Here is a 14595-nt window from a genome sequence, read left to right as displayed (position 1 = left end):
TCACCTGCTTGAATCCGAGTACCATTAGGTGAATCCGTTACCCAAACCAAAACAGTTTGAGAACCAGATTTTGTTTCTGAGGCCTTTCCATCACGTGGGCCTTGTACAACCCACCCCGGGGACTCAGCACAGCCACCACAGCCGGAGACTGAGGATGCTCCGTGCATCCCGCATCCTGCCCGGGCCCCACCACATCCTCCCCCATGCCTCGAGCCAGGCACTGGCTGGAAACCCCCCCATCCAGCCTCAGTCAGTGCTTGGGGGGGTCCAAGCCCTGGGGGGTTCCTGCCCTCCAAATCCTGGAGGCAAATCTCTGGAGCATCCTGCCCCACTGACACCTTAAGGCTGCCTGGAGGGCTCCGGGGACAGCTTTTCTTGGAGATTTTAGGGGGGAGACAAAAAACCTGGGGGTGCAAGCGCTATTTTTGCCAGCTGTGGGCAAACAGCACATTTTCAGCCCCTCTTTGATCCCACCCCCGCGGAAATCTCCCAGCTCCTTCACTGAGGAGCCGTGTCACCGCGACGGGATGGGGATGACACCGGGCTGCCCTGCACCAGCCCCAGGCTCCGCTGCTGGCTGCTTTAACCTTAACCCTGCCCGCAGCCCCACGCTCCCCCATCCCACTCACAAACGAGCTTCGGAGACCTTCGCTTTGCCACCAGTGATTATCTGGGCCGGAATGGTAACTACAACCCCAAATCCCCCCAGCTGCCCCGGGCCCGCTGCCTGCCAGCAAAGATTAACAGCCTCTCAATTCTCAGAGGTTCTGTGGAGCAGAAAGGTGATTTAAATACTGGCAACCCCCTCACGCTTGAGGCTTGTTCCCACCCGTTGGGACCCCCCCGTCCCTCGTGGAGGTGTTTGTCCCCGGGGGATTTAGGGCTCTAGACATCTCCTGAGCATCTCCGGGAAGGGCTGGAGGGACCAAACCCACGGCGCAGGTTGAGGCGTGGGAAGAGTCAGAAGAGAAAAAAGTTAAAATAACAGTCTCTTATTTTATTACCAGCAGAGGAGCAGGGGGGTGGGGGGTGGGTGCCTGGCTTGGGGGGGCCACCCTGACCTGCCTCCACATCCCTGCCAGCTCCAATGCCCAAGGGGTTTCGGGGTGCTGCTGTTTTGGGTCACCTCCCCCCCACACACACACTCTGCAGCCCTGCCCTCATCATCAGAGGGGGAATGTGGGGAGGTGACAAGTGTCCACCCTGTCCCTAAATCCTCGGTTGTTCCTTACCTGCCCGCATGAGCGGTCTGTGGCTCTGGACAGGGGGGGTTCAGGTGGTGGTGGGGGATGTAACAACAAGCGTTGCTTCACCTTAATGACGAGCTGGGTCACCAGGACGGTGCTGGAGTTCTGTGGCACCGTCACCATCCCCTGGGCAGGAGGTTGGGACGAGCATTTGCAAATGCCCGGAGGAGCAGAGCGCTGCAAAGAGCCGGTGGGAGCGAGGAGGGCGTGGGAGGGAGCACGACCGGGCATCGGGGCTGGGGTGGACGGGTGGATCTGGCAGCCGGGAACCCCCAGCCTCACCCCGGGCAGCACCCAGCACCACCCGGGCAGCACCCCCGGCTGCTCCCTCCCGGCCCCTGCACCGCCTGCCCCGTCTGCCCGCAAACGGGGACGGATGAAGGACGAGCTCCTGGCATGGCACCCTCCTGGCACACCCACCCTGCCTTTGCTCCCGGATTTTCCAGCTCCGATGACTCAGCTCCCTTTTTAACTCACCAAGTGGAGCCGGGTGCTGGTGGCTTGGCTTTTAATTTTTTTTTTTTTTTTTTTTTTTTTTGGCTGGTCGGGTCATCTTATTTGCTACTGGTAACGTTACCTCCTAGGATGCTGGAAGACAGCCCGGTCTGAAGAGAAAACTAAAGTTCCCTAAATAAGCTCCGAGGTATGGACACGAGCTGCCGGGTGCTGGGATGTCGCCCATGTGCATAAGGCTTCACCTTCCTGTGCATGGCTCTGAGCCGTCCCTGGAATAACCGCGCTCGATTTGTCCGCAGTGCTGAGCCCTGCCTGTCGTCATCTCCTTTTTTCCATCTCTTTCCCTGTGAACCCTCAGGCTCAGGTGGGCAAAAGTTTGTCTGTCCCAGCGGCTGTTTTGCTAATTTTCCTCCAGCCAAGAGCCACGTCTGCTGGAGGAGACCTCCCATCTCTGCACAGAAATGCATTCGTAAAAAAGAAAGAGAGAGAAGAAGAAGGAGAGAAGCCTCGGAGTGGCTGGGAAGCTGTCTCTTCGTATTCCAAGTGTGCGGCTCAGGTCTCATATCGGCGGTGCACAGCCCATCCCAGAGGTGCTCGGTTCACAGTGTTGGTGCAATCTGCCAAACAGACGGATCAGCTAGGAGACATTTCCAAAAGAAGCTGGAACAAGGTGGGAGAGGAAGGAATAAACAGCCTGCAGGGTGGCACGTTCCTGCTCACTCACTGCCAGCCCTGGAGAATCCCATCCCTTCCACGCAAAAGGCCGCTAATGGATTTTGGCCACCCCTATAGCCCCCTCCCCTGCCACCAAAAAACTCCACCACTCACTCAACCCAGGACAACTGTGCACCACAGCCTGTCCCTGAGCACCAAAACCCAGCTCAGTGCACTATAACCTCTGCACCACAACCAGTGCACCACAACTCGTCCCAGTGCACCCCAAACTGCGCACCCCAGCTTGTCCCTGTGCATCACAAACCGTGCACTGCAACCTGTCCCTGTGCACCCCAACCCTTCCCTGTGCACCCCAGACTGTCCCACACACCACAGTTTGTCTTTGTGCATTGCAACCTGTGCACCACAACCTGTCCCTGTGCACCCCAACCCCTCCCTGTGCACCCCAACCCTTCCCTGTGCACCACAACTCCTCCCTGTGCACCCCAGCTTGTCCCTGTGCACCCCAACTCCTCCCTGTGCACCCCAGCCTGTCCCTGTGCACCCCAGCTTGTCCCTGTGCACCCCAACTCCTCCTTGTGCACCCCAGCCTGTCCCTGTGCACCCCAGCTTGTCCCTGTGCACCCCAACTCCTCCTTGTGCACCCCAGCTTGTCCCTGTGCACCACAGCCTGTCCCACGCACCAGTTTATCCTTGTGCACCGCAACCAGGGCACCCCAGCCTGTCCCTGTGCACCCCAGCTTGTCCCTGTGCACCCCAAACCCTCCCTGTGCACCCCAACCCCTCCCTGTGCACCCCAGCCTGTCCCACACACCCGTTTGCCCTTGTGCACCACAACCTGTACACGCCAGCCTGTCCCTGTGCACCCCAGCCTGTCCCTGTGCACCCCAGCCTGTCCCACACACCCGTTTGTCCTTATGCATCGCAACCTTTGCACCCCAGCCTGCCCCTGTGCACCCCAGCCTGTCCCACACACTCATTTGTCCTTATGCATCGCAACCTGTGCACCCCGGCCTGTCCCTGTGCACCCTAACTCCTCCCTGTGCACCCCGGCCTGTCCCTGTGCACCCCAGCCTGTCCCTGTGCACCCCAACCCCTCCCTGTGCACCCCAGCCTGTCCCTGTGCACCCCAACCCCTCCCTGTGCACCCCAACCCCTCCCTGTGCACCCCAGCCTGTCCCTGTGCACCCCAACCCCTCCCTGTGCACCCCAGCCTGTCCCTGTGCACCCTAACTCCTCCCTGTGCACCCCAGCCTGTCCCACACACTCGTTTGTCCTTATGCATCACAACCAGTGCACCCCGGCCTGTCCCTGTGCACCCTAACTCCTCCCTGTGCACCCCGGCCTGTCCCTGTGCACCCCAGCCTGTCCCTGTGCACCCCAACCCCTCCCTGTGCACCCCAGCCTGTCCCTGTGCACCCCAACCCCTCCCTGTGCACCCCAACCCCTCCCTGTGCACCCCAGCCTGTCCCTGTGCACCCCAACCCCTCCCTGTGCACCCCAGCCTGTCCCTGTGCACCCCAACACCTCCCTGTGCACCTCAGCCTGTCCCACACACTCGTTTGTCCTTATGCATCGCAACCTCTGCACCCCAGCCTGTCCCTGTGCACCCCAACCTGCGCTCCACACCCCCACCCGCAGCCACAGCCCGGGGCTGCGATTGCACCAGCCACGTGCAGGTGGGCGCCTCCGGCTTTGGCAACCGCTCCGCCACCACTCTGCTTATCCGGCCGGCTGCCAGAGGGGCACAACCTCCCCAGGGTCGGGCTTCACGGCCTCTCTCCCCGCCCGGACCTCCCTCCGACCCTACCTTGGCTGAGCAGCTGCAGGTTTCGGACCTCTTCGCGCACCTGGAGCTGCAGGACCTGCTGCAGGACCTCCTGCCGCTGCGCCTCGTGAGCGATGCCCATGCGCTGCAGCTTCTCCCCGTTCAGCCGCAGCAGCGCCCGACCTGCAAACACGGCCGGCAGCGCCGCGCCGCACCGGGAAAGCGCAACTCAAACGGGAGCCCGTCTTCCCGTGGGAACAAGGAAGGGGGGAAAAGGGAAGAAATCCTAAATTGCTCTTTCACCACCTGGACCCACAGGGATGGAGAAGCCCCACAGGCAGCCCCGCTTTCGGAGAGCACCGGGTGGCAGCTCGAGGTGCCCAGCCTCCGGACAGGTACTGGCTCCAGCCACCACGTAACCCATCCCCGCAGGCTTTCCATTTCTCCCCTCCACCTCCCGCATCAGGAGATGTTTTTCCAAGCCCGCGGTCCCCGCGCAGGCTGGCTGTCCCCGAGGAATGGGGGTACCCATCAAAACACATTAGCATCGCCGCCACCGTCCCCGGCAAGCCACTCTCCTCCAGTCCGGGGGCTATTAGACGTGGGATTTACAACCACCTTTTGTCCTTATTTCCCAGCGTACATTTGCTAATGCTGCTTTTGTTTCCCATGCAAGGGCTGGCTCAGCTCTTGCATTAGGGCTTTGCATTGCATCCCTCCCGGGCAGCCCCAGCACTCCCTTGCCCTGCTGCTTTCTCCTGGCCCTGGCAGAGCTCTGCCCGGCCACGCACACATCGCCGTTGGACTTGGATGATGTTCATATGTAGAGGTCAAAGCCACTGTCCCCGAGGGGCAAAGGGGAGGGAGCAGGTCCTAGAGGAAAGCATCCTCCAAGGACTTGTGTGGGAGTTGGATTCAGACCCGGACAAAGACATTTGCAACTTGGACTCCAGGTGGTCAGAGATCTTTCCTCTTCTGCAGAAAATTTTCAGTATTTAAAATATTCTTGTTGTATTAATCTAGGCGAGGAGAAGACTCTTCCCCATTTTATGAACCACAGTTTCCCCTACGCTCATTTTAAACAACCTCCAGCCTGTTCTGGAGCTCACCTCGGTGCCAGATGCCTCCTCCCCAGCCCGGGTGGGTGTCCCCGTGCCCGGTGCCGTGGGGCACCTCTCACCCCAGCTACCCCTCCGTGGGGAGAGGGGACAGAAATGTCTGTCGTCTGAACCACAAACCTCCAAACAACTATTTCTCAGGAGCACTTGCTAATGGCAATTAATACTGGTGAATAAGTGGTGGTGTCTACCATACCTGTGATGGCGTGGTGGGAGAATGCCTCGACGTAGATGAGATAATTATGTGGGCAGTGCTTCTTCAGCCATTTGCACACATCCTGCTGGGTCCAGAGCACCACTGGCTTGGCCAGGCTGCCCAGCGTGGGGCTGGTATGGTAGATGCCATAGTGGTCACAGGCACGGCCCTGGGGGGAGCGAGAGGGGAGAGGGTGGGTGGGATTCGGCCCCGTGAGAAGGAGAATGCCTCGGCTGGGAGGTCAGCCCACGGGGACGGGGGAGATGCTGAGCGATGCTGGCACACTTTGGCTTTGAACCCTCTGGAGTCCCTGCAAAACAGCAGCAGCAGAGGAACTGGCGAGGGAGTTGTCCAGGCGCTGTTGACCTTTCCCATGCCGGCACGTTTCTGCATCAGCCTCTGCCTCTGCCGTGTCCTGGACGTGGGTGACGGCTGTGATGGTGGGGACCCTGGCAATCCGGTTCCCCAAAGCATTAATTGCCACTGCTGACCTCCATGTGCAAAAATTGGCTAATAAAGCGTGCCTAATAGAGGAGCAGGGATAATTAGTGGAACAGGGACTTCAGACACGCCACGGTTACTGGCACTAATGACATGGCCCTGAGAGATGCCAAAGAGGAGGTGGCGGAGGGCGGTGGGGCCCAGGACGTCTCCCCTGGCCCCGTGCTGGACACTGGTCACCCCGCAGAGCCCTGGCAGGAGCTGCTGCTGCACCCAGGGGAGCATTTGGGCTTGGAAAGGGACTTTTCCCCAAGCAGAGCTCACCTGGGGACATTCGAGCGAGAGGGAAGGAGGCAAAGTTGGGAGGCTGTAAGTTAATCACCAAGGAGTCCGCCTCCAACACAGATGGAAAATGCGATAGACGATGCGCACGATTTGGTTTCCCAACCAACCCAAACCCCGCTTTTAGGGGGGACCCCCCCCAGTAGCTGCCTGATCCCCCCCCCGACACATCCCTGGAGCCATGGGCCCGCAGCAGCAGCCCTGCCTGCCATGGTTGATGGGCTCCTTCACACTCGGCTGAGCGTGCCGGAGAGCGTGCCGTGGGCTGGAGGAGGCGATTTGCTCCGGCTTCGCTAACGAGCGATGATGAGAAGCAGAGGGGCTGGGGGGAAATAACAGCGAGCTCCCCCCCCCCCCGTGCGCTTCCCACGAGCTTCCCGCAGCTATTACCCAACTAACCCTCCGAGGCATGGGGGGCGGGAGGGGGGGAGAGGTGACAAACAACCTGCAATTTCCCTGGGCACGCTCGCGTCTGCAAACGCTTCGCCCAGCAGACACAGCCCCACGCCGGGGACCCACCTCAGCATCCCTAAACCCTGCGCTGCCGGCTCGGGGCGGGGGGGGGGGGCATCCTCCACAGCGGTGGGCAAAGCCCCCCCACCTGCCCCGGCGGGTCCCTGAGTGGGCGGGGGAGGTGTAATAAATCACAGGCTCGTTTTCCAGCCGGTTGAGCTGTGCTGTCTCTCTGATAAACCCTCAGCCGTGAATATTGAGCGCCGGTGTTGAGGAGGGCGGGCGGGAGGGCTCGGAGGCTGCTCCGGCGGGGGAGGCAGGAGGTGGCTGGGTGGGAGCAGGGTGGTTGGAGCCCTGCAAGGAGCAACTCGCATCACCTCCCTCCTCTTGGGTGTTTTTCCTTGCTTATGGCAAAATTAAAGCCTTTCTCCCTGCCAAATCCCCTCCAGGAGGCAGGCGGGGGGAGAGCCATGACGAACGCAGCCGGCAGCCGGCGAGCGGCTGGCGTGTCCCCGCGCAGGCAGCAGCGCTGGTCCCCCCGCTTTTCGCAGAGGTTTGAGAGGGAAGGAGCCGCTGGGGAGCCTGGAGGGGCGATGGGGACAGTGCCACCAAGACAGGGGACACCCCCCCACACCCCAGCTCCGGAGCTGCCACTCCTGTGAGCATCACAGCGTGATGATGGGGCTGTGCCCGGCCCTGCAGGGACTCTGCTCTCCCCCGGTAACAAACCAGCCAGGCCTTTAAGATGCAAAAGCATCTCCACGTTGAAGGCTGGAAGCTGGGCAGGCCAATCTCCCCCATTTTCTTTCCAGCGGTCACCAGCTGGATGTGCTGCCCTGAACGCCACTCCCAGGCTGTTACAAAGGGGTTGGGAAAAACTGGGAGCTGCTCACGGGGAAAACGCTCCTTCCCACGGCTGTGCAGAAGCAGGGCAGTGGCAAATGGCTGGAAACCTTTGGCTCGCAGCCTCCTGACTGAAATAAAATTCACAATTTTAGGAGGACAGTGACCCAAACCTGCCTAAAAGCGCTCAGGGGTTTTAACGTCCTATAAAGAATTTGGTTCTGGCATGATGACTGCAAAACTGTCTTAAGTCCCAGCTCCAGATGCGGAGGGAGGTGATGCACAGATTTCACCCCAGCACAGCCCCTAGCCTGATGATAATGATTAAATGTTTATATTTATATCTATTACTATAATTAAATGCCCAATAACCACGAGGGCTTTCAGCAAAATGGGATCTGAAGGCCTGATCCTGCAGAGAAAGGAGAGATGCTCCTGCGGGGAATCAACAGGATGGGGGGGGGGGGACACACGAGCCTGGGCAGCCCCGGCACAGGGGCCGGGGGGGTGCAGGGGAGCCCGGCAGGTACCTGCGAGCCCTCGGTGCCCGGCTGCCGCAGGAGCTTGACGGTCCTGCCGCCGTCGGCCCGCTGGCTCCGGCCGTCGTGCCAGGTGAGGCTGCTGCCCGGGTTCCTCTGCAGGCGGTAGCTGAGGTTTTCGGCCGAAACCGTGTGCTCCAGGAGGCTGCGGCAGAAGCTGATGTGAGCGGCGGTGGCTGCGGAGGGAAGGAGGGTGAGAGACGGCCACAGTGCCCCTCCACCCCGTGTTTGGGCACCTAAAAACACCTTTTCTACCCCCATGGGACCTACTGAGCTTGGCTGTACCCACCCCCCCCCCCCCAAGCCAAAACCTGCCCCATCCAGCCTTCCCATCCCATTGCCAGGGAGAAAAACCATCAGCCCACGAACCCGCCGGGAGCTAGCAGGCGCCAGCAAGATGTTTGCCTACACAAAGCCCTCGCGAGCGATGCTTGTTTTGACACCCGCCTGCCCAGCAGACGGGGGGGGGGGGGGGGGGAGGACACCTGCAGCTGATCTTCGCCACGCGGTTTATAACCTGCTCGCCACTGCTGGGCGAGACGCCGGGAGGGGGGAGAAGGGGAAGGGCCACTTTCCGTGGACTTTAAACTGCCACCACTGAGGGACGGGGAGCAGATAAACCCCCCCCCACCCTAGGCAGCCGAATGGAGAAGGGGACGCAGGTTGGTGTCCCCCCCAGCACAGACCGTGGGGTGCTGGGGATGGCTGCTGCCCCGCTGGTGCCCAAACCTTTGCACCCAAGCGATGGCCAAACACGTGCCAGCCCATCAATAACAACCCACAAAGAGCCATTTTCCCACAACAAGTAGTTTTTGTCCCTCACCCCTTGCGTTTTAATAAGCTGGGGGCATTGGGGTTGCAATGAGGATGCGAAGCTTTCCGTGGGGGTGAAGGGACCCGGCTACTGTGGGACGGGGGACACGTGGGTATTAGGGTCTCCTGTGTTCATCTGTGCCAGAGAAAAGCCATCTGGCTTGACATAAGCAGCGCTGATCCTCAGAAACAAAGACCAGAGCATCCCCCAGCTCACCTGCTCCCACCACAGCAAACCGAGCAAGTCATGAGACCACCAAAAGCAGAGCAGCACCCGAAGGAGATTCACCTCTGGGGATAACCCACCCTGGGAGAACAGAAGGGCTGGAGAAAACGCGCAGCAGCTCATTTTCATAATCAGTGGGTTTTAAGAGGGAAGAGGTTGCAAAGAGACGTGTCGAGCACACCTTCACGCAAGAGGAGGCTGGCCAAAAGAAGTCGAAACGGAGCAGGAAATGGTTGTCAATGTGTCCCAGGATATCCAAACCGCATCACACCGCCTTGCTCCTTAAACACACCCAGCGACAAGCGTTGCCATGGGGAAACTGAGGCAGGGGACCTGACCTCGCTGGGGAGGCGAGGGTTTTTACAGAAAACAAGCTGAAGGGCGATCCACGGAGAGGCTCGGTGTCGAGCAGAGACAGGGGTGGTCTCTGTCTGTCTCGGGCAGTGGGGATGTCTCTGATGGCTTCCTACAGCCTCAGACACCCTGGATCCGGCGGGTGAGGACCGCAGCGGGTTGTGCTCCCTCCAGCCAAGGGTGCCTGAGATACCCCCAGCCCCTCCAAGTACCCGGCCCTGCCGTGGCCGTGCTGAGCTGGAAACTGCCCGTCCCGCCGGGTTCTGGGGGCAGATATGGACCCGGCAGGTCTGGAGGGGCTGGTGCCAGAGCCGTGTCCTTTGGCTGTGCCGGGGCTTCCCCAGGACTTGCTGCAGAAAGGCTCAGTTAGGGAGGGGCAGGGAAAGGGGGGGTCTGGCCATCACCAGGACCTATATCCATAGGGGACTATAGGGCATCTGCCAGCAGCAGCAGGACGGGGGCATCTACGCTCCTCCAGCAAACAGGGCTGGAGGCGAGAGAGCCGGAGCGAGAGCAGATGGGAGAGAGGGGGGAAAGATGAAGGGAAAAACAAGCCGAGAAGAAAGGCAGGGCTGGGAATGCCGGCGGCACCGCTCCTGTCGGGGGGTAGCGGCTGCCGCCCCGGAGCCCAGAGCCCCCAGCAGCTCCCCCAGCAGCTCCCCCGCAGCCTCCTGCTCCCCCAGTCCAGCCCTTGAGTCCCAACTTTCCCAGCTCCGGGCGGCACTCACCGTGGGTGAGGGTGACCCAGGGCATGCGGGAGCACTTCGGAGCAAGGGAAAAACGGGGGCAGAGGAGCCCTGCGGCGGGGCAGCCCCCGGTCTGGCTCCACGCAGGGACACGGACTCTCCTTTCCCCCCCTTGCCCTACACAGGAGCAACCACAGCATCTCCCCGAGCCCCCCAACCACCCTCCATCCCCTCCGCTCCTCTTTCTCCCGAGCCAGAGGCTGTGTTTGCCGGCTGGGCACGGACACGCAGCATCCCCCCCCAAAAACCCCGCTCGCCCCGCAGCCCCCCCAGCCGTGCCCCGCAGCCCCCCCCCCCCCCCCCCCCCCCCCACCTGGCTTGGGTGGTCCCTGCGAGCTGCGGATGGTGGAGACGCAGCAGAGGGATGGCCAGCCCTGCTGCATCTCGGCGGGAGGAGGGATGCGTGCGGGCGCTCGGCAGCACTGGCTGTCACGAGCGCGGCTCCATCCCTGCCTCCCCTCATACCTCGTCCGCACCTGACTGACTCCCCCGATCGCCTCCCTCCCTCCCGCCGCCAATAAACCGGGGCCGCACGCTCGCCCTGGCTCCTCTGACAGGCAGCCCCCAGTTGGCCTCGCACAGGGAGGGGTGGGGGGGTGAATTACACCCCCCTCCCCGCTGCCCCGTGGGCGTTTGATCCGGAGAGATGCTCCGCGTTTTCCCCGCGTGCTCCCGCCTAATCCCACAGCAGGGCCAGCTGGCACTGGGATGGATGGGAAGCCTGGGGGGCTGCTGTGGGAGACACCGGACCCGCCGGGCATCAAAGCACCCTCGGGCTGAGCGGAGCCGTGGCAAAATCATGCGTGGCAGCACCGGGGTCACCGGTGGCTTGGGGCTTTTGGGGGTGAAGGAGGAAAAGAAAAGAGGGAGCGTGGTGCTGAGCATCCTTCCCAAGCAGGGCTCGGCACCGTCTGTGCCTGCAGCCAAAGCTGGCACGGTCACGGCCCCGTGCGATGGACACCCCACCGCCTGCTCGCGGGCTGGGGGATCGCTGCCGGCTCGTTTTCTCTCAGTGGCTCTTGGATCCATTTTGGGCACCTCTCCAGCCGCACAGGACAGGCAGATGGGGAGGCCAGGGGTCAGGTGCACCGCAGGGCGACCAGCAGCCGCCTGCTCCGGGCACTGGGCTGGGGTCTGCGGCAGCAGCAGGGACAGACCCGGCTCCCCCCTCCTCACCCGGCACGCCGCCGCTCCTTTTCCTTCTCCAGACACTTTTATGGCTGGTGAAACGTGAGCCGCTGGAGAGGCTCAGAGCAGCAGCAGTCACTGCTGGGGAGAGGGACAGGAAACCCCCCGGGGATGGAGACCTCGGGGCAGGACGTGGCAGCATGAACCAACGACAGCATCCCCAGGCTGGACCCAAGGTGGGCGAGGGGTGATTGCTACCAGCAAACCAGATTCGAGCTGACTTTCCGGGGGTGCTGCCTGCCTTCTCCGCAGGTGCCCGGGACCTGTGCTGGAGAGGCAGAGAGCAGCCAAGCTGCAGAAGGAGCAGGCAGAGGCACGGAGAAGGGAGCCCAGCTCCCTCCTCTGCCACCGCTTCCTGGCACGGCCTCAGGCACATCCTCGTGTCTTTGACACCATCACACGTGTGGGTGTCCCACAGACCTGCCCTCTCACTGGGGATGTGTCTGCAGGGAGGTGCCGTGAGGGACAGCCAGGCTTCCCGGGGTCAGTCAGGCTTCCTGGGATTAACGGCGAGCCCTGGGAGAAGCATGGAGCAAGCTTTGCAAGGAATAAAAATGTCTTTGTCGGTTTGCCCGGCTCCCGGTGTCTGGGTGGGAAAGACATTTAGCACCAAATGGGGCAAAAGATTTGCCTGCAGTCAGAAGGATTCGCAGGGAGCTGGTCATCCCGCTCATCTTCCTCCAGGCGGGCGAAGGGTGGATGAGACCAGAGCTCTCCGGGGATTCTGAGGATGGGGAATCCACTCTGCTTTGAGAGGGACTCATCTCGCTTTTAGTGGTGTCTGCACGAGCCACGAGCCCGGCTGGCATTCCCGTTTCCCCAGTCCCCTCTGTCCCTTCCACGTGGCTTCACCCTGGTGCAGGGCAGAGCTGCTGCTTGTGCTGGCGGAGCCCCCAGGGAGGCAGGGATGCTCTCTGGGACCCCCAAGGCACTCTGAAGCCGTATCCATAGGATGTCCTTATGGACCAGATCCTGCCCTGAGCCATTCCCTAAGACCTGCTGGCCCCGAGGAAGACAAGACCACATTCAGAGCGGATTGACACCCCCTCAAGCTTCTCCAGCTTCCCCTGGGGCGTACTTAGCCCAGGCCTGGGCTGCCATGAGCATTGCCCCAGCATTTCTCTCAATTCTCTGCTCACGGAGGTGAGATGGGAGCCCGGCACGGGGATGGAGCTCAAGCCGGCAGCTGCTCACAGCTGGTGCCTCCCGAGGAAGGAGGAGGAAGGGAACAAAAGGCAGATGCCCTTTCAGTCCTCCCCGTGCGCAGCACCGTGCCCTGGGCGCACGCTGGGGAGGGCACGTGGGTGCTGCCTGCCTGCCTGCGCGGTGGGATGGGCCTTTGGGGGAACTGTGCGAGTCTTTGGGGGTGTCTGTGCTCCTGAGCCCTCCGTGGGTATGGCCAGGAGGTCCCCGAGCACCCCAGGACAGGGGATCTCTGTAGGGTTGGGCACCCAAGAGAGTGTGGGGTGAGGGCAGCAGGCAGGACCTTGGGGTGGCTCTGGGCAGGGTCTCCTGGCAGGGGGCAGGCGCAGGAGCCCCCAGGCATGGACACCCCTGCCTGCAGCGAGCCCCCTTCCACCTTGGCATGCGCTTCCCGGGGGGTCCTGCCCTGTTCCAGCACCCCCAGGCCTGCCCTGACCTGCCCTCGCACCTGCACCCCCTCTCTCCAGCCAAATCTCCCAGTCCATTTCACTGGTACCTCATAATACTGGGGGTAGGGAATGGGGACAGACCCTCCCTGGGATGTTGAGGGCAGCAAAGGGAGATGTGGAGGGAAGGACCCCCAGGATGGAGGGGGCAGCACTGGGTGGGGGTGGGATGAAGGGCAGACCCCCGGGATGGAGGGGGCAGCACCGGGGGAGGAGGGAGGGGGCACGCCTGGAGGGGTGGGGGGGGATGGAGGGCAGAATCCTAGGATGGAGGGGGCAGCACCGGGGGCGGGGGGGGGGGGATGGAGAGGCAGCATCGGGGGAGGGGGGGGATGGAGGGCAGACCCCCGGGATGAAGGCGGCAGCACCAGGGGGGGATGGAGGGGGCAGGACCGGGGGGGAGGGATGGAGGGGGAAGCCCCCCCAAGGGACGTGACCGCCGCGTTTGGGGCTGGGGGGAGGCGCGTCCCGCCGTGCACCTGAGCCCACCCCCCCCCACCCCCCCCCCCCGTGCCCGGTACCTTCCATGTCCTTGGGCCGGCCGCAGCTCATCCTCCGCGCAGCGGGGCCGCGCTCAGGCGGGGCCGGAGCCCCGCGCCCCCCCCGCCCCCCGCCAGCGCCGCCGGCACCGGCCGCTCCCGGCCCGCCCCGCCCCGGTGTCCGCGCCGGGGGCGGCGCCGCGCTCCGCTCCCCCCGGGCGCTCCGCCCCGTCTGCCGCCCGCTCCCTTCCCCGAGGATGCCCCCAGCATCCCTCCGGATCCCGGGGGCCACCGGGCATCGTCGTCCCACCCCACCCCGGATCCCTTGCTCTCGGAGACCACCGGGCATCATCCCCCCGCCCCGGATCCCTCTGCCCGGAGACCATCGGGAATCATCCCTCTCCCCCGGATCCTTGCCCGGGGGGCCAGCGGGCATCGTCCCCCCCCCGGATCCCTGCTCAGAGAACAGCGGGCATTATCCCCCCACCCCGGATCCCTCTGCCCGGGGGCCACGGGGCATCATCCAGCCCCCCCCCCGGCCAGATCCTTGCCTGGAGACCACCGGGCATCAGCCCCCTCCTCCGGATCTTTTCCCCGGGGGCCAGCGGGCATCATCCCCCCCACCCCCGGATCCCTCTGCCCAGGGGCCATCAGGCATCGTCCCCCCCACATACCTGCCCAGAGACCATCAGACATCGTCTCCCCCCGGATCGCTGCTCAGACACCGCTGGGCATCATCCCCCTGCCCCAAGTCCCTGCCCGGGGGCCACCGGGCATCATCCCCCCCAGATCCCTGCTTGGAGATCACTGGGCATCATCCCCTCGCCCTGGATTCCTGCCCGGAGACCATCAGGCATCGTCCCCCCCCCTGGATCCTTGCTCCAACATCACCAGGCATCATCCCCCTGCACCAGATCCCTCTGCCCCGGGGGCCATCAGGCATCATCCCCCCCCCCCCCCCAGCTCTCTCTCCAGCGAGGGGGACGGGTCCTGGGGACACCAAAGTGCAGCGGGCACCGTGCACAGGCTTTTGCTCATGTTTAGGGTAGGCACAGGGCAGAA

The 14595-nt window shown here is 63.0% G+C and overlaps 1 protein-coding gene across 2 annotated transcripts; it reads right to left on the bottom strand.

Moving 5' to 3' along the window:
* Positions 1–995: 995 nt before the first annotated feature.
* Positions 996–13683, bottom strand: SAMD10 (sterile alpha motif domain containing 10). 2 transcript variants are annotated; one of them, XM_042801307.1, is made up of 5 exons: positions 13576–13683; positions 8070–8254; positions 5461–5629; positions 4189–4329; positions 996–2363 (listed from the first exon to the last, which is right to left on the bottom strand). In XM_042801307.1, the coding sequence occupies exons 1-5, from the start codon at positions 13604–13606 to the stop codon at positions 2341–2343; spliced, it is 549 nt and encodes a 182-aa protein (XP_042657241.1). In that variant the 5' UTR covers positions 13607–13683; the 3' UTR covers positions 996–2340. The 2 variants fall into 2 exon arrangements, with proteins under 2 accessions (XP_042657241.1, XP_042657240.1); XM_042801306.1 differs by having other exon boundaries at positions 996–2320.
* Positions 13684–14595: the final 912 nt, after the last annotated feature.

This window comes from Tyto alba, unplaced genomic scaffold (genome assembly GCF_018691265.1).
Source record: "Tyto alba isolate M040663 unplaced genomic scaffold, T.alba_DEE_v4.0 Super-Scaffold_33, whole genome shotgun sequence".
Classification (NCBI taxonomy): domain Eukaryota; kingdom Metazoa; phylum Chordata; class Aves; order Strigiformes; family Tytonidae; genus Tyto; species Tyto alba.
The sequence above is the reverse complement of the archived record's forward strand: the minus strand, read 5'-3'. Positions and strand labels throughout refer to the sequence as shown.